The sequence below is a fragment of the Rissa tridactyla genome, chromosome 4, assembly GCF_028500815.1.
Source record: "Rissa tridactyla isolate bRisTri1 chromosome 4, bRisTri1.patW.cur.20221130, whole genome shotgun sequence".
Lineage (NCBI taxonomy): Eukaryota > Metazoa > Chordata > Aves > Charadriiformes > Laridae > Rissa > Rissa tridactyla.
In genome coordinates this window covers 11540851-11560149 of record NC_071469.1, presented here as the reverse complement: position 1 = coordinate 11560149, position 19299 = coordinate 11540851, and the positions used below count along the sequence as shown (strand labels likewise).

The following is a 19299-nucleotide window of genomic DNA, read 5'->3' as shown; positions in this document are numbered from 1 at the left end:
GAGACTTGCGAGTGCCATAACCGCCTGAAACTAGCTAGGAAATGAAGCTCCTTGGAAAGCAACTGCTTGAGTTACGAGTTTGGCTGCGGCTTCAGTTTTATGGTTCTTTCCCCTGCAAAAGTGGTGCTGAGCATTATCTGGGTATGACTGTAGGAGAGCACTCATGTATCACAGAGTCAAAAAACAGCCGGGTTACAGTGTTGCTTGCTAAACTTTCCGTACCATCTAGTTTGCCCTTTTGTTTGACTGGAAGAGGGACCCTTATCTGGGCACAGGTTGTGAGAGCCCAGGAAGCGGGGGCCTGGAGCTGGTGTGGCAGTAGCCGTCCTGGCAGCATGTGCTGGGCTGGATAATGTTTTCCATTCTCCTACGAGTGTCAGCCAGGCTGGAGAGGAACTGAGATTTCCTGTGCTCCAGACTAATAAATGAATGGAGGTGTTTACACAATAAAGGGCACAGTCCTCTTTTTTGGAGTTTTGCTAGGCAATTAAATTGCTTTGTCTTTCACTTCTTTGTAAATATGTTAATGAAGGTCCTTTATGTACGATTTTTGAAAGGCAACGTCTTGTTTGTTCCATTCACTTAGGCAAATTCTGCTTTTATGTGGTACAGATTATTATGCAGAATACATTGTGCTGTAGTGTTGTTTACTCCTCCTTGGTAGACTCATGACTATAGGTAGAGTAAAGCTAGGTTACTGAGAGCTGCTGCATGAAGGACAATGTACCAAAGCATACAAAGTAATCAAAATATTGTCATCTGATTCTTTTTGTGTTTGCCCAGAAGTTGTTTGGGATTACTTCTATTCACTGCATAATGATTTATTACAAACAGTGTATATGTAAAAAGGAAGCCTGTATTCTTTGATCTTTCTCTCTTTATTCTTGTTTTTTTTTTTTTTAAAGTTGGCTGAGCAATCACTGAGTTACAGCATTGGCAAATGCAAATAAGTGGAATGTAGTTTATTGTTCATAAAATATAACCTAGCATGACATTTATCAGACAAAAAAAAAAATCCATTGTACCGAATCTTCAAGACTGAATTTAATAACTGACACAATTTTTTAAGCATTGACTATTTTGCAAATTTGTGCGGGCTGGATGTGGAGTATTATTTATTTGTGTAATCTCTAGTTCAGTAAAATAATGAAATATGTGCATAGCTTGAGCACAAAATAGGCAATGTGGTTGCCTAAGTACTGTTATGTAAAGACACAGTCAGGGAAGGGAACCCTACGAGGGAGGCAGACCTTTAAGGTAGACAATAATTGCTCCAAAAAATGAGATAAGTCTGCACTGGGAACACGTGATCTGCGTGCAGGTATCTAGGTTAAAAGAGATGCGGAGGCTGTAGTGAAAGAGTGAGGGGTTACTTATCTCGAAACCAGTGTAGTCTAGATTAAAATTCACAGACTAGTTGATGCTGTAATGGCTTTTTCTTCAGGGATGTGCTGGTGCTTTATGAGCTATAAACTATTCAGTACTGAAAGAGGAAAAGGTGAACACCAACATTGTAGGGCCTATGTTCAACAAAGTGTACAAGCATGTATTTTTCACCCATCAGAGTCCAGTGACAGCTCCCAGTCGGGGGCTACAGGACAGCTTTTACGTACATGATAACTGCCACGAGGGCCACCAAGCTCCTCACGTGAGAAATGGTCCTGCTGAGCTGGGGGGGCCTAACGAGGCATGCCAGTGCCATGAGGACCACCACACACTGGCACTGCTCACTTGTGTTTGCCTTAACACAGGGCAGACCATGCTTGCCTGGTTGTGAAAGTTAATATCCTGGGAGGAACTGCTTGGGTAAATCTAGTAACTGCTGCAGTAATCCATAGAACTTGTTTTGGCTTTACCATTTCAGGTTGAAGGGAAAACAGAAGAAAATGAGACTAACAAAAGACGTCGAAAAGGTCTTTTTGGTGTCTTTGAGGAGGTTGGTGTTCAGTGGTGTCCATGCATATCCAGCTCCTTGATGAGCACCAGAGCTGAAGGAGGACTGGGAGTTGGGGGGCCAGGGCTTGGCCTCTTGTGCTTGGTGGGAACAAAAAGCCTCTCCCCTTAAAACCTTGAATTTACTGTGGTGTGCACTGAAGAAGAGATAAATTTATTTAAATAATTTGGTAGGGAGGACAGCATTACCTAACTGAAGTACTAACTACTACCTAACAATGCACAGTGTTCTTTCTGACCCAAGAACACTTAAGATAATGTTTGGGGTTTTCTTTCCCTTTTCCCAACTCAATTATTTAAACACATTTTTGTTTGAAGAGTTTGCATTGCAGCTTGTTGCCTAGCCCCTCTCTGATGAGTCACCTTTGTGACTCTGCTTTATCATCACCAGTACCAATTAATGTTCACTTTTTACTGTACTCTGGGAACAAAGAAAATACTTTTTTGGTGACTTTTGCATGCAAAACAGTGTAATTTTTAATATATTGTAGACTGTATTTCCTTTCACCCTTTGCTGATAAGGATTTTACCTCTTTCTCTTCATGAGTGTCGTAGGTAAACATGAGAAAAACGTAGTTTGTTGTTTCCTTGCAGGCTTCAGGCTTTTCAAGCCAAGGGACAAATGCTGGGAAAGAACAGAGTGATGGCAGAGAAGGAATGAACCAGAACAAAGTTAAATCAATGGCAACTCAACTGTTGGCAAAGTTTGAAGAGAATGCTCCAAATACAGTTTTTCGGAGGCAGGTAGGTTACAGATGAACATGATCTCTGAAATTAAACTGTAGTCCCTCATTGTGAACTTGATGCAGGTTTCAAGGGGAAAAAAGGGATCTGTTACGTGTTTGAAGTGGGTTGTCTTTTTTCTATACTTTATACAAATTAAATTTATTATATTAATAAAGTGTAGTGGAATTGCAATGTCTAGAAATCTCTTGTAAGCCAGTCTGTAGAATTTTTGCTTTGTGTGGAAGTCTAAACTGGCTGCATATGGTATTGCAGAAGGACTTTCTTTTCTCCCCGATATTCTATGGATAAAGGGTACTGTATAACCAGTGGACTGTTCCTTTATGGAAAATTCAGAAAGCAGAAGAAGGGAACCTAATCTTTTGCAAGATGTGTCCGGCTGCCATTTCTGTTCATAAAGTAGGCATGATGGAATATACTTGTACGTTCCACAGCTTTTTCATGGTTTGTTGTTAGTGTGACTAGTGGTGTTTTAAAATAATCCCATGCTGTCAAGATAGGGGTGATAAGCTCAAAATCATGCTTCAGTCAGTGAGATGATTTGAGTCAGCTAAGTTTGGATCTGCCCCTTAAAAGATCTAGAAGGAAGGATGAGCAAGGTGTCGAGGTTTTGTCAAGGGTGGTGGCTTGCTTAATTCTTTATGCTTTTATCCATTTGTTTATTTACATATTTAATCCTCCAGAAGTGTAGGCCTTACAGATGTCAAGTGACTTTCTCAGTCTGTGAACCACTGCTGTTTGCGCTCTGCCTGGCTGCTTGTCAGTGCCCTGAGCTTTCTGTGTGTGATATGTGTGCAGAGGTTTGCTTGTCCACGTTGAAGGAAGCCTCAACACATTACCTTTTGATCGTAACCTCTTTTAAAGAATACTGAATGTGCTGAATTTTAAGTATATCTTTGATGGTAGCAGGGGTTTATAAAATGGGTAGGTGACAAAAATCTGCGAAACATGTTAAGCTCCACAGTAAAATGTCTTTAAAAGCGGCTTTTATTTCTTTCTGCCTTAAAAGATCTTTGAATCCTATTTACTGTCTTCCTTTTCTTTTCCACTCTACCTTTATAATTTTAAAAACGCTTTACAAGGAGATAATAGATAGACCAGCCCTGCTCTCTTCTGACCCTCCTGTTAATCCTCGCTTTGCTAAACCTAAGGATCCAAGTCTTCTTCCACCTCAACCAAAAAGGCAGGTAGGAACTCATATGGGTAACACCTGACAAACACACCATTTCTTGTACTTCTGGGCACTCAATGTTATTGTGTAACTACAGAATATATAAAACAATATTTGGGTGTAATCTGCACAGTTACTAGGTATATTTAGCTGGGAATTGTGAAAAACATATTAAAGCTTAAGGCTGTTTTACACCTGCTTGACCAGATGAAAAAACTATTTGAAAGAATCAGTAACTGTGTGGAAAAAACCCTAAAAGCATAGGTGTTGATTTCTGTATTTATTATCACATCTTGACTCCAAATTGTATAAATATAATTATATAGCTACATTTAACATGCATGAAAACTACAGCAGTACCTTAAAATTTGTCTGTGCGTGTACTCGATGCTTTGGGCTGTTGTAATGATAAGGCAAAGAGAGTTTTCCACCGCGAGAAACCTGGCAAAAATGTGCAAGACAAAAGCTTGAGCATTGAAAACCTGATATCAATGCCCAGGGTTTTTTATTTCATTAAGCAGAACTTTTGGTAAGAATTTCTGCTGAAAACTCTTTTGCAGCATCATATACATGGGGCAAAATTTTTGAATACATTGTCTAAATTTTTCTCGTAGTACTTCCAATGAAAGCAATCTCATATCAAATAATACTGACATTCACTTTACATTAGAGTTTTAAATGGAAGTAAATATCCTGTTGTGGCATTTCAAGAGTAGTCTGCAATGAAATGAGATCTGCATTGCATGTGGAAATCTGCAGATCAGCTTGATGAAAAATGCAGATTCATAAACCGGTTGAGAATAGTTGTTTTAAAGGCAGGTGTGCTATCCTGAAACATCAGGAGCATAATGAAGTTGATTGGCATTAGGGTTTTTGATTTGAATTCTGAGAAATTTGGAAGGCTTGTGTATTTATTTGAATTGGACAGATAGGTTGAAGTAGAAAGCTGTCATGAAAAGACCAGCTTGGAAGGTCATTTTCAAGACTGAATTTGATAAAGCTGGACTGGTTCAAATGTTTCATTTACAAAACCTATTTTATATGAAGATTCAAATTCAGGGGCCTATTCTGAACTCCTCAGAAAATGCCTTGAATCTGAAATATATTATAGCTTGACGTGGGTCAGACTAGATCTAGAGTTATCCCAAGAACTACTGTTGATATTCTTACAATTTGATTGTATGTCTAGTTTCAGGCAGATGTGTTGCTAAAAAAAACCCCAAACCAAAACCTTTGCTAAAAACCTTAGAAGGAGATGTCGTGTTGTGTTCTTCTGCACTGATGCTGTCTGGGGTTATTCATAAAAACTGACACAAACCTACAGAAGGATGTCAAGACCTGCATAAGTTATGTAGGACTGAGTTATTTCAGTGCATGGACACGGGCATCAGAGATGCGGTAGATAGTGTGCAAAGAATGATGTGAGAACACTTTATTTCTAGTTACGTGCATGACTGTGCTGCGCTTTCGGAAGCATCCTTAAAAGCTGCATATACTGCATGGTAATGCAGAAAGCAGATTTTTTTTCACTTCAAGTGTTTCCCAGTTTCAGGTGGTAGCTAGGAGTGAACACGAGGTCAGGGAACCCAAACAGTCTTTAAATGGTTCTGATCATATGGCCAGGAGAGCAAAGACTATACAAAAACCAGATAACCAGCCCAGTCTGTCAGAAACCTCTGAAAATCTCGCATCTGCCTGTTCTGCTGCATTTGTACTTTCTGGAGTGCTTGAGCGTCTTCAGCATCTGGAGGAAAAAATGAAACAGGTGACAAGCAATTTCTTTTCCTTTCTGTCTCTTAACTGCCTATGCTAATCTGTATACTGTATTTTCCCTGGATATGCTGGCTTTTTCTCTGTTGACTTTAGGTTATATTAAGACAAGAAAAAGTCTTTCTACAAACTTGCTGTATTCTGATGATGTATGTGACATTAACTGAAATCTCTCTCTCTCTCTTTTCTTGGCTTTCCTTCCCTGGCTCTTATTGCAGAAAAGAGCTCAGACCATAGCGAATAGGGAATTCCATAAAAAGAACATTAAAGAGAAAGCAGCACATCTTGCCTCAATGTTTGGATACATGGAGTTTCCAAAGGTGAATATTAGGTTTTGCATCTGAAGAAGTGCTGAGTTAGAAGACGTATCAGAATTCATGGGCGGGGAAAGAATTGCAGTGGTTTTGTCTTTAACTTTCCTTTCATCCTGGGTGGATCTAAACAGTAACGTGGGTTCCACTGAAACTCTTGAAAAGTTTTGTTTAAATGTTATTGCATAATTTAATTGAGGTAAAACACAATCTAAATCATAAAGCTAGTCGGAGTACTTTAGCACAAGACAAACGTGTTAGAATAAACCATGTCTTGTGCTTAAGTATACACTGGTAGCTCACAGTTTCTAATGAATTGGCAAGCAGTAGCTCTTAGTGCGATATGGAATTTCTTATGTTTTGTTATGCTTTCTCCCAACACTCTCTTACCTTACTGTCTGCTGTAAATATTTTTTAATAAGAAAAATGAGTAAAATAATATCATTTGCTGTGGAGGTTTTTACCATGGTGATTTCCACGGCTCCTCACTGTGCAGAAATAGAGAAAAGAGCAGAACTGGAGTTATTATCTTTCTGTATTTTTTGGTGCATGACTGAAATTTTTCTCTTAACCTGTGCTAATGTCACTGTCTCTTGGATAACTCTCCTGTTTCTGCTCTACACAGAATAAGCTACCTACTAAAGGCTTTTCCCATTCTCAGCCCCCAACTCCCTCTTGCCCTCCACCTCATGATTCAGCTGCTGCCTCTTCTCCATCAGCTGTCAGTTCAGCTTCCCCTGCTGTTCCTTCTAGACAGGTACTCTATTAACAGATTTTTCCTGTAAAATCCAAACTTGCACTAAAGCTGCTTGAGAAATGGCTTGGATGGAAGGCGCTGCTGGCCGATCTGTTGTATAGGTTGCATTTCACATTTGGATCAAACTTTACTTTGTTCGCTGTTGTTAATTCTGCATGCTTGTAAGAGGAAAGTCATCATTAAAAATAGTTCAGGTATAAAGCTGAAGAACAAAGGAAATAGCTAACAAAATTTTTGCTTCCATTCTGAAAATTTTGCATTGCTGCTTATTTTAAATGTTCTGTTGTTGAATAATACTGTAGACGTGCCTAGCAGAGAGAGAGCTTCACATTGTACAGCCAACTGGATGTTACGGGATCAGTTAGTTGCTCTTGAGTGGTGTTTGTGTTTCTTGTTATAAGAATATCCGTCTGGACTGCAGGGGAGAACCTGCACTATAATGGTTTTTAACTAGAGGACATGTCTTAAAATTGTATGAACACTTGGGGATACAAACAGATTTTATTGTTGTTTGTTTACTTATTTCTACCTTAAACTTGCTTCTGCACATTAATTGCTAGAACAGAGTTCTTTGTAACAGCAAACTTCCCAGAGAAGAAACGTGCATACTCTGAATGAAAGCAATTAGATAACACTTGAATCAGAGAGATTCAGCTCTTATTACTTACGCTGATGTTATAATGGGCTGTGGAAGTTAAGATGGCATTGGCTTCTAACTCCCCTTGTTTTAGAAGGATTTTAATTGAAGAAAGTTTGATATTTTTCAGCTTTTCAGGGCAGGTTAAAGGTTCCCTTTCCTTCACACATCAAGTTTCTAGAAGTATTGAAGGCAATTGCTATGACCCAATACAGGTGCTGCTGGAGCTGGTGGCCCTGCTGCCTGACACATCAGGGAAGTGCTGTTTGGCAAAATGGGTACCGTCACCAAGGCACGTTCCTCGGTTGAGATAGAGCTGCGTTGAAAAGCCTCCCTTCCTCTCAGTCCCCAGGAAAATATAGGCTACACAGCCCTTCAAGGACACTGCAAGCCCAGCAGGTGCCTTACTGCGATAATCCCCTAATTCCCTTCAGCTTCAAAATAATTCCTTTGCCTGGATTTACCTCTTACTTTTTATGACTTAGGAGGTACAGCAGCATGTGATGGGTTTTAAGCTATGTAACGGTTTCCAAAATACCAGGGCCTGTTGCTCGTTTGGAAAGCTATTGTGACACTGCAAAGAGAATAAAAACAAACCCAAAAAACTATGTGAACAACCCTTTAGAATATGAGAACTAGGCTCTTAATCATATGGAAAATCTGTGAGCATTAATTTTACTGGGATTTTAAAATGTTTTCTGAGCAATCGTTTTTAGATGTTTTAATTCAGCTGCATTTTGTTTAAATTGCACTCACAGCTTTTTATTAGTTTGCCATTGTATTAAAATGGTGTAGCAATTTGTTGTGACTTGATTTCACGCAGGCTGAGTTTACTTTAGTTGAAAATGCTCTCTCCAGAGGTAATGGCACAGAATGCAGCATAGCTGAGGCCAGAAAATCTTGTTCTGTGACCAGCACAGTAAATATACGTTCATCTCATCTGGTGAATATTTGGCTGGTTAGGTAGGACTACATGTATTCTTTGGTATATCTACATGCATGAATGTCTTGATGCCCAGTATGCTGCTCCATAGGCTTGTATGGGCTCAGGTCCTCTTGTACACTGTCTGCATTACATATATCTAAATATGGTGCGTCTGACACAGCATATTTGAGAATTTTTAAATAGCAGGTCTGATAACGAACAGGCAAACTTTAACTTTCTTCCCCTGTCTGGCAGATGCAGTAATAGGAAGCTGATCCAAATGAACCCCAAGTGATGGTGTATTACTGTAGATATTTCAATGGGAATACCTTTCAATCTACATTGAAAATTAAGTAGATTTTTAAAAATAATAATAAAAAAAAAGGGCAAAGCCCCCGAGTTTCCTTTCCAGGGGTGCCAGTGAGTACAAGTGACATTGTTGGTGCTGTCCTTCCTACTGGGGTAACTAAGAGGGAGTGAAGGGGTTAGACAGGGTCAGTCAGGCATGGTGTCTGCACAAGGCTGTTGTGGAGAAGGGGAGGGTACCCGTCTACCATACCCGCTATTGGCACAGGTCACCAGGGAATGGAGATTGAGGTCAGACTTGGGGATGGGGATAGGGGACCCTTGAATAGTAAGAAGCGGGGTCCTGGGGGAGGTTTGCAGTCTGCAGCACAAACACCTTTTGGAGCAGGTCATGCCAATTTGCACTTACTTTACACAAGTAAAGTGAATCCCCTGGGGACAGGGGATGGACTCAGTGGCCCTTTGGACCTATATCCAGGACCGTTACTTGCATTGGTGATGTGCTGGTGAAGCGTTGGTGGATGTGCAAGACTTTTGCTCTCCATGCTGTTCATGGACTGTGGGCTCAATTCAGTCCTGTGATGCCCCTGTTGTTTTAGCTTTACCTCTCTTTGGCAACTTAAGTTCTGTTCCTCTTTGAGTTGCATAGGCCACATTTTGGCTTACCTTTTGTTATTTCTTAAGCAAAATTTTTCCGAGATGCAGATTTCTTACTGCTGTTTTTATTCTGAGTATTAAATATTCAGGGAACACCTGCTGCAGCCTTGATTTAATAACAAGCAATCTCTCAGTGCCCTTCCATGGTTAAATTGCTGTCCCCATGTTTTATCTTTAAAGATTGCATGTCGCTCTCAGTGTTTCTGCTTTTTCCCAGCAGAAAGCCAGAAGCCTTTTAAGTTTTGTAAAATTTCATGAGATATGAACTATAAATATCAACGCCCTCCCATCCTTTAAATAGTTATTATGTCATTTTAATTTCAAATGAGCACTGAGATTGTTATCAGTCATAACGATTCTTTACATCTGTTGAATTTTCATTGGAACAGTATTAGTTACGGTGGCATATTTATTGAAAATGGTGGCTAAGAAATCGTGCTGTCTTATTACAGAAACCTGTTATTAGGCCTCAGTCCTGAAAGGAGCACTTGAAAGGAAGGCTATGGAAGCATATTGTTTCTTTTAAAGACATACAGTCATTACAAGTTATTAAGAATTAACTTCTATATGACACTACATGCAAGTTGCCAGTAATAATCAAAACTACCTTCTAGCTTTAATCAGCTGCCAAAATTCATATAGGTAAATTATGAATTAACAAATATTATATTACAGGCTGGGCTTGGGTTATTCCTGTTTTCTGTTTAAAGTTGGATTGACTTTCAGAAAACTGTGTTCATCTGAGCTTTGCATGAGTGAATCCACACAGTACGTCATAAGAACTATGAAGATGTTGCAATCAATAGGCTTTGCTGCCTGCAGAGCTTGGACCAACTACTTCCCTTCGGTGACATGACTCTAATTACCAGCAGTAAGCAGGGCTTGGGTGTTTCCTACACACAGTAACTTATTACTCAAATGCTGTTTATCTCAGAGGTTAAATGTATGTAGCAGGTGGTACCAGCAGTAAATAAGTCATCCTCAAAGCAAAATGAGATCAGGAAGATCATTAAGGATATGAAACAACAAAGCATTGTATGCTTTTTGGAGGTAGAGAGTGTATTTCCTTTGTTTTATGAAAATACTACTGAGGCTTACTATTTGGTTGGCTGCAGTGTTGTAAACAATAGCACAGGGAAATACAGAAGGCAGCTTTCTCTCCCCACATTAACCACCCTGATCAACCTGCTGCAAAGCTTTGGCAACATGTCATTGACAGGTCAGTAGTCTTAGTAAATCACAAACACTTGGGCTATTTTTAAGTGTTTTTGTGGTTGCTTTCTGAAATTCACCACGTAAGGTAACTCTTTAAGATGCCTTCCCATTCAAAGCTACTGGTATAAACCTGCCTGAATTGTGAGCAGTCGCCAGTTTTGTAGTGCACCAGCACTACAAAATTGCCTGTGTGTGTGGGACTTCACGTACACTGGTAGCCTCAAGGGTAGTAAGTGCATGAGCAAAGTATAAAACCTATTATGTGTATGCTGAGTTTCTAGGGTACATGAGCAGCATCAGGCAGGCAGAGATCTGTGTGCGGTTGACCAAAGCTAAGCTGTGTAAGAGCTGACAGGTTCTCTAAAGGAATGTATGTAGATTCTGGGGTCAGACCCTCTCGCCTGCAATTGGAATTTATTACACTTAGATGATTAAATGGGTAAGGATGTTACTGAAGTCCTTGTCCGTAAGCAGGGTGAGGTTTAGAGAAGACACAGGGGGTTGTACAAGGGCAGAGGTCCCAAGCCTTGCAGGGCAGTACTGCTCTTGCATGCCCCATCCCTCCCGTTCTCTGCGGGTTTCTGATGGTGGCAGGTGCTCAAGGGGCTGCTCTGGTGGATTCTCATCCTGCCATGATATTTCTATTTTGTGATTGAACAGCATTTGAATACAATAGAATATTGCAGTTGGAAGGGACCTAGAATGATCATGTAGTCCAACTGCCTGACCAATTCAGGGCTGACCAAAATTTAAAGCATGTTGTTAAGGGCATTGTCCAAATGCCTGTTAAATACGGATGGGCTTGGGGCATTGACCACCTCTCTAGGAAGCCTGTTCCAGTGTTTGGCCACTCTCTTGGTAAAGAAATGCTTCCTGATGTCCAGTCTAAACCTCTGCTGGCACAGTTCTGAACCATTCCCACATGTCCTGTCACTGGATACAGGGAGAAGAGCGCAGCACCTCCCTCTCCACTTCCCCTACTCAGGAAGCTGTAGAGAGCAATGAGGTTGCCCCTCAGCCTCCTTTTCTCCAAACTAGACAAACCCAAAGTCCTTAGCCGCTCCTCACAGGACATTCCTTCCAGACCTTTCACCAGCTTCGTTGCTTTCCTCTGGATGCATTCAAGAACCTTCCCATCCTTCTTAAATGGTGGGGCCCAGAACTGCACACAGCACTCTAGGTGAGGCCTCACCAACGCTGAGTACAGTGGGACAATCGGCTTTTTTGACCAGCTGGTGATGCTGGGTTTGATGCACCCCAGGATGCCGTTTGCTCTCTTGGCTGCTAGGACACACTGCTGACTCGTACTGAGCCTGATGTGGACCAGGACCCCCAGATCCCTTTCTGCAGGGCACCTCTCCAGCCACTCCTCTCCCCATTTATACTTGTGCCTGGTGTTACTCCATCCTAGGTGCAGAATTCAGCATTTGAACTGGTTAATTTTCATCCCATCAGTCATCACCCAATGTTCCAATCTGTCTGGATCCCTCTGCAAGGCATCTGAAAGGTGCAGTACAGAGGCTGTAGCAGATTCACCTCCTCTTGACTACCCACATATCCGATTCCGGAAGGAGAACTAGTAGAGATATTCCCCCAGTAATAGGTCCTTATTAAAATTTTTCTCTAAGATGGTATCTAATCAGTCCTCAAGTCCACTTGCTTCCTGCCCTCCCCACTGGTGAGTAGCAACACTGTGTTGGTGGTTGTTGATGAGGAGATGAGAGCAATCAGCAATGTTCTGGTTACTAGATTAAATTGGAATCCCATTTGCTTTTACATGGAATGTGAATTCACATTCATTACAAGAACATTTCCTTTTAATAACATTTTTTAAAGTATGTATAAACATGCAGTTTTCTTGTTTTGACTGCTTTAATGTTGACACAGATTCCTCCAATGGGTGGAGAACAGAAGTCAACCAACCTGATGAATTGCAAGGTGTAGTTCAGGCTCAAGGATACTTTTCCTGAAATGCAACTACTTGCACTTTAAGCCTAGTCTTATTGTTTAACCGATTGCTCCAGCCTTTAACTAGTTCAAGGTAAACTTTCTGCTTCAGCAGACTTTGAATGCTTCCTTTTACCCAGGAGCTCATGGGTAATAAGTTGTATGTAGCCTAAAAGTTGCTCAGCGTATTCAGAGGTGCAGAATTTGGGGAGAAAAATGTTGTCTTCTGTGATCTTAAACAGTACAAAGGAACTTAGTTTTCCTGTAGCAGCAAGCAGTCTCACTTCTAGTATTGGCTTATAATTTAATGTACCACTTAGGGCAGCATTGCTGTAATTAACAGTTTACATTGCTGTTGTTACCTCACAAGTTGTGCAGATATTGAAAAACATTGAAAAGTCTTTTTATATTAAACAAAAGTCTTTTTATATTAAACAAAACCAAGCAGTACAGAAATTTTTCCCTTGAATGGCCTTTTTCATCTTAACATACATATCTTGTATCTGCCTGGATATTAAGTTAATTACGGGATAACTCTCAAAAGATAAGGGGAGCTCTAAGGGGCTGGACATGTTCCCAAGTTCCTGAACTTGAAATTTTTTTATTAGCAAGAATATTTTTATCCGTCATAATTTTTGAAAACACGCCCAAAAATGCATTATAGTTGCTTTTAAAATGCTTTAAAATTATTTTAAAGTATCATGAATACCACTGCTTTTATATTTTTTTCCTTTCTTCGTGGTAACTTTCTGATATTTTAAAACCTTTCTGTTAGCAAGACTTGGTGTAGTGGCAGTAGAAGAATAATTTCACTGAGAAGTGTGGGACTTAATATTTGGGCCCTGCGGAGTGTAAGATATGAGATCATGGATCCTCTAGGGGAAAAAAATGTCCGGGCTTGTGAAGCGGAGTGTCAGATCCCTGGCCATACCAGGATGGCCCTTGCTGCCTTTGCCACCAGAGAGGTTGTGGGATCTTATATTGACTATAAAACTAAAATCAAAATCAGTACAAGAAATTTGGTTTAGGGTAGAAAATATTACTTTAAATCTGTGAAGTCTTCACAGACTTTTTTCCAGGAACAGAGAACTAGAGTACCTACCTACCTGTCTGCCGCTCACACACACCCTCCTTTCTTATTTTCCGGTCCCCAGGCATGAGTTTTGGCAAGGAAGCCTGTACCATGCGGTCAGTGGTCTGGCTGTGGTGCATTTGGAGCCACAGCCTAAGGAACTGCAGCCTCCTTGCAGGCCGGTCGATTTGGTAGATTTTGTTAGAAACAGCCTAATATTCATGGCTGCAATAGGGTAATGAAGCAGACTAAAGGAGATGCCTTCCTTTCATGAGCGTAGTTTTGCCAGTTTTCCCTAGCATTAAGATGAGTCACTGCGGAGAGGCAGAATGGTTGCTCTGTGAGCACCAACAAAACATTTCCACGTGGGACTTCTAGTATGCTTTCATAGAATGTTTCCTGAAATGCCACGGTTTGTGGTCCATTAATGTGAAGTTTAGTCCCCACACCCATTCTGAAATACGACAACAAAGTCCTAAGAAGTCAAAGTGAACAATAGGGGTTTTTAATCTATGTGAATGGTCCTACCCTGATAGCCCGGCTATCAGCTCCCAGCTCAGCCTCTTCATGGACACAGCGGGAGGCCTTCTGCTGTGGGAGCAGCATTTGCTCCCAGCACCTATTTCTTCATCATTCACAGGGAGATATGTATGGGCTGCGTGGAAGCCTTCTGTGGCCACCAGCCGGACCATGCTGATCATGCATGAACATGCTTGTGCTCTGCTAGACTTTGCCTCAGCTCTTTCTCCTAGCTTCTCTTTATCGTTGTTTGCATGTTTTCAGATCATTCTTGTCCTTTTCTTGTTAAATTCATTTTTCAGGATAACTAAAGCTCTTCCTTCTATTCTTCATCTTCTCCCCTTTTCTGGTTAGATGACTGTAGGGAAGGTCTCGCGTGCAATTGGAGCTGTGGCTGAAGTTCTTGTCAATCTGTATGTGAATGATCACAGACCCAAGCCACAGCTTCCCCCCCTTGAACTGGTAAGACTAAACCCACAAGAAACAGTAACTTGACTTGAGTAGTGCTTCCAGAACATCATCACAGCTTAAGACCCGGGTTGTGGAGCACTTTAAGCATTATAAAAGGTCTTAGTCTAACACTTATTAAGGAGTCAAGTGCATATTGGCAAAATATGCTGATGTGGATACGCTGGAAACGTTGTTCACCGTGTCTTCCATTTATATTTTTATTACTTGTCTGCATGAATTAAAACTTCAGGAGGCTTTTATTAAATGTAATTACTGGTACAATTAGTAAGAGAAGACATTTATTAATCAGGGTGGCTTCTAAAGAAAGTTTTGTACAGTACATGTTTGTGCAGTTATTTTTAACACTCAAATGCTGCATCACCGTGCCTCATTTGGAGAGCTGTTTTTAAACTCTGACACTGTTCTGTGTTGAATTCAGAAGCCGTCTCTGGACAGAGCTACAGGTTCTTGCCCCATTCCTCATTCTCCATCTCCTGCCTCCACTGCTCAGAGCTGTCAGGTATTGGGAAGTGAAGTGTTGCGTTGTGGTGACGACACTTACTTATTAGCCAACACTAAACTCAATTGTTTCTACTTCATTGTAACTATCTGTTCTATTAACATCATCTTTTTAAAAATGCATTTGTATGTTTTTCCATTTGCATGGCTGTTCGTTTGGAAAGTTTCGTGCTCTGAAATGATCCATCGCAGCAAAATGGATTACTAATGGCAGATTTGGAATAGGATTCTCAACTTTTAAGCACAAGACAATGTGACAATGACAACTGGGACTTGCACTTAACATTAAAAAACTGCTCCAAGGCTGCCTTGTACTGGCAAATTAAAGATGAATTATGTGGACTGTGTGCTGCTGTCTGAATGTGCCTGGACTCTGCCAAGCCTGCGCCTCCTCTGTCCCATGCGTGGTATCTCTCCTGTGGCAGCGGGGGTGGTGGAAGCGGGGGGAGATGGTGCTGGCTGTGGTAGAGACAGGATGCTCATCTGTACCGACCTATAACTAAGCATAATACAATAATGCAAAGTAACATCCTCATACCTGCCTCTAATAAGAAAAGGGAAGCTCAGTAGCATCTAATCCACTTATTTATTTTTCTGTACCTTTTGCATGTGTATCCAGAGAGGATGGGATTTGTGGCAATTAGAATGTTAATTGCCAGCCCAAATTCAACAAAAACTTTCAAAATAGTTTCAAGTTGTTAATATGAATCATAATGTAAAGTCCAATGAGTTATAAATATTCTGAATGTCTGTGGTAGGAACTAAATTGGTTTTTTTGAAACAAACCAAGCCCCAGCTTGGGCTGTAGTCTCAGGAGGAACATGGCTGAGAGGGAAAGCACGTCTGCAGTGGTATAAATGGCAGTTCAGACACCAGCATCAAAGACTGTCAGTCTTTCTTCCTGGAGCTTAAAGCGTGAGCCTACGTTTTCCTCCAGAGTGTGTATGAACTGAGTTTTCAGGGTGTCTGTTTTCTTAGCTCCAAATGCATGTCTGTTGTGTGAGGCTGGCAAGGTTTGCCTTTGCCCTCTTCTGAGGAACACGGATGCCCGTGGCCGTGAGACATGAGTGCCTGAGCCAGCGCGGCACAGGGCGGGAAACGGGCGTTTGGGGCTGGTGCTGCTCTTGTACCTGAGTAAACACAAAATGCTGGTGGACTCCCAGAGGGAAGCTGGAGGCAAGTCTGAGTTGAAAACTCGCCCCTTAACGTCCTTATGATGTCTGATTTATGAATTGCTGCATAAACCTACAGAATCACAGCAAATGAGTAATAAAAAAGCTGACTGGTGCTTATTTGAATTGTGTGTGGAGGGTGCTGTGTAAAACTTCAAGCAGCTAAAGTAGCTGCCCACTTTATAAGAATTTATATCTGGGTGTAGAGCAACAGCTTTATGTACATTTCTTTTTTTATCTTTTAACAGGGATCTCTGCGAAAAGAATTTCCTCAGTCTATTGGGGGGAGTGACATTTGTTATTTCTGCAAAAAACGGGTATATGTCATGGAGCGGCTGAGTGCAGAAGGCCACTTCTTTCATAGGGAGTGCTTCAAGTGTGAAATATGTTCTACAACACTCCGTTTAGGAATTTATGCCTTTGATGTTGAAGAAGGTAATATAGGAGCTATTTAAGAATATTTTAAAATGTTTCAGTATTGATGCTTTTAATGGAACTAGGGAAAAAGACCTGGCCGAGAAGCTCGGTCAGGAGGAGGTCTGCCAAGTACGTTGTTTGCATCTAATCTTCAAGTCCTTGTACTTGCAGTTCTAGTCTTTCAGAAGAATCCGGTTAGGACAGACCTGAGCTTTAAATGAAGAAATCCTCAGTGGAAAATAAGTTGAATGACCAAAATGCAGTTTGTCCAATCACAGGTCAAAACAGGGGGAGGGAAAGGTGATTTTTCTCCAAAAATGCAGAATTATTTTCATCTCTCATTTATAACTGGCCATTAAATAATGTGATCTATAAGGATATGCCATGATAGTGGCAGATTTACACGGATGGGGGGAATATAGGTTATTTCTTTCAAGCTGTAATAGCTCAGGAGTTGAAAGCAGTAGTACTGGCCAAGCAGCAGTGTAATTTATTCCCATCTGCGGCAGAATGGGAAGTTCAGATCTTGGGCGCTCAGTCCCACCTACAGCCTGGGGTTTGGACGTGGGGAATTATTCCCCCCTCCTCGCCCCCCCCTTTTTTTTTTGGGGGGGGGGGTGGGGTGGGGGGGTGGTTAGAGGGAAATTATTAAACTGAATTGAAATTCCCTTGTCACTTCCAAATGATTTGAGTAGATTGGAGTATCAGCCGGGTTCTCCTTCTACAAAAGGATTAAAGACTCGAGGCCAATGGTGGTTCTTTTGCAATCAAGAGGATCTTCTGCAAAGACTTTTTTGAATTGATTATTTGACTTTTTGATGCTTGATGTCTTGTGTCGGTTTGTGATTTGTCAGAATCTTGTCTTTCTCTATTTATTAATCTTAAAACCTGTGTGGTAGATAAATGACCTTGCCTTATTTAACAAATGTGCAAATCTGTGCACTGTAAAAGAAACCCATTCAGAGCTGTGAGCTATTCAGAGTGGGTGGCAAGTTTCTTATTCCTCTTGCTGCCCCACTATTTATTATCCTGATTTCATCTTTTTGTAGATGCAACAGTGGGGTTTCAGCCCGTAGGCATATAGATAAAATATCATATAACTTATTTTTTCTCTTGTAGGTAAATTTTACTGTAAACCTCATTTTACGCACTGCAAAATCAGTACTAAACACAGAAAGAGAAGAGCAACATTACAGCTCCAGGGAAAGGTGCGTATTGGTTACGTTACTAATGCATGAAAAGTTGAGGCAGCTTTATCTGGAGCAGGGTGCAGACTTGTGTGTTTGTGTAAAATGTTTTCTACCTGATGACCAGCAGTTGTAAAATCAATACTAAAATACACCCTCCTGGTCCTGTAAAATTGATGTATTTATAGTCTGGTTCTCAATGGAAACTAGCTTTTCCTGTGCAAAGTAAAGTTGAACTTAAGAGCAATTGGAAATGACCATATACTTAAAAATTTGAAAACAGTAACAGATTTAAGGATGTTTCTATTTTTTAGAAGTATATTTAACATTATTAAATGCTTTTATATAAGGAGGCCACAGAAGCATGGAAGAAAGAGGAACCCAAAGCCACAGAGACCACCACAGAAAGCACTTTGTCTACTGCTAGCAGTCCAGAGGACAGGTCCCCAGGTATCCTGACTTCCTTCTTTAGGGGCGCACTAAGCTGGCCCCTTCGGGTGACAAGGGATCTGCTTGACATTCCCAGACGCCTGTCTAACTGGATGCATGGTTTTCTGCACGCTACCAATCTTCATTTCAGGGACAATGCATATAACTATACCTACTTGTACGAACTCTTGAGCCTTGGTGTGCCATTCCTCTGTGCTCTTCTAGAGGTACTTACTCATATGTACCGGGAAGCAGAGCTATCACTTGAAAATGTGCTTGAATGGGTGAAAAAATTCTATAGGGTTTAAATTCTTCTATGTGTCTTGCTCAGTTGTGCCTTTCAGATTTTCAAAATTAACAGCCTCACAATTTTCTTGAAGTTTGGGGGTTTTTTTGGGTTTTTTTTGGTTGGGTGTTTTTTTTTTTTTTTTTTACTTTTCATGCAATTTAATATGTGACTTAAATGAATGGTGGATTCCTTCTGATATAAAAGAGGTGCAATCAAAATTTTCAGCATAAAATGTACTGTATGTTAGAGCATGAAGGGCAGTGTCCAGACACATTTCCAGAACACAGAGACGGATGAAGGATATTTTGTAGATTTCCCCCTCCCTGCCCTGTTTTATCGTGTGATCAGACCATTGAGGGGGTGATACATTTTAAAACCATTCTTTGCCCTGTCCCTCTCCACCCTCCCCCCCCCCCCCCTTTTTTTTTTGTTAGACCAAGAAAGAATATGCATTCTTTCAGATGTTTGTGGAATATTCATGACAAATGACTGGGTTTTGAAACCTGAATATGGCGCATACCTTTTTTTTTTTTTTTTCTTGCTTTCATCTTTGCTCTGGGTTATGAGGTTTATAACTTGCATGAATATGTTTTAAAAAAAAAAACCATGTACTTAATTCACATTGCTCCTAGTCATGCCTTTTACATTTCTTACATGTGATAGATACCCTTTGTTGATAGTGGGTATAATCTGTACTACTAATTTATTTAAAGTTTTGAAATAAATTTGAAGAGCAAATCTTAGTTGAGTGAAGGCTTGATTGAAACTGTAAGTCAAAGAAACTGGTAGTGTTGACTTATTCCTCAAGTCAAGGCTTCCTCATTAGGTGGCTGGTTTGAGGAATATCAAGTT

General features: G+C 40.7%; 1 protein-coding gene across 14 annotated transcripts in view; it reads left to right on the top strand.

Moving 5' to 3' along the window:
• Positions 1 to 19299, top strand: part of MICAL2 (microtubule associated monooxygenase, calponin and LIM domain containing 2) — a 163352-nt gene that overhangs the window by 88955 nt on the left and 55098 nt on the right. For 10 of the 14 annotated variants that reach the window (XM_054199191.1, XM_054199195.1, XM_054199188.1 and 7 more), the window contains 11 exons: positions 1865 to 1936; positions 2548 to 2697; positions 3780 to 3884; positions 5415 to 5633; positions 5857 to 5958; positions 6575 to 6706; positions 14339 to 14446; positions 14874 to 14954; positions 16374 to 16560; positions 17662 to 17750; positions 18080 to 18179. In XM_054199191.1, coding sequence (XP_054055166.1) covers positions 1865 to 1936; positions 2548 to 2697; positions 3780 to 3884; positions 5415 to 5633; positions 5857 to 5958; positions 6575 to 6706; positions 14339 to 14446; positions 14874 to 14954; positions 16374 to 16560; positions 17662 to 17750; positions 18080 to 18179 — 1345 coding nt within the window. The remainder of the gene's footprint in view (positions 1 to 1864; positions 1937 to 2547; positions 2698 to 3779; positions 3885 to 5414; positions 5634 to 5856; positions 5959 to 6574; positions 6707 to 14338; positions 14447 to 14873; positions 14955 to 16373; positions 16561 to 17661; positions 17751 to 18079; positions 18180 to 19299) is intronic. The other 4 variants (XM_054199196.1, XM_054199198.1, XM_054199197.1 and 1 more) reach the window with 4 other exon arrangements.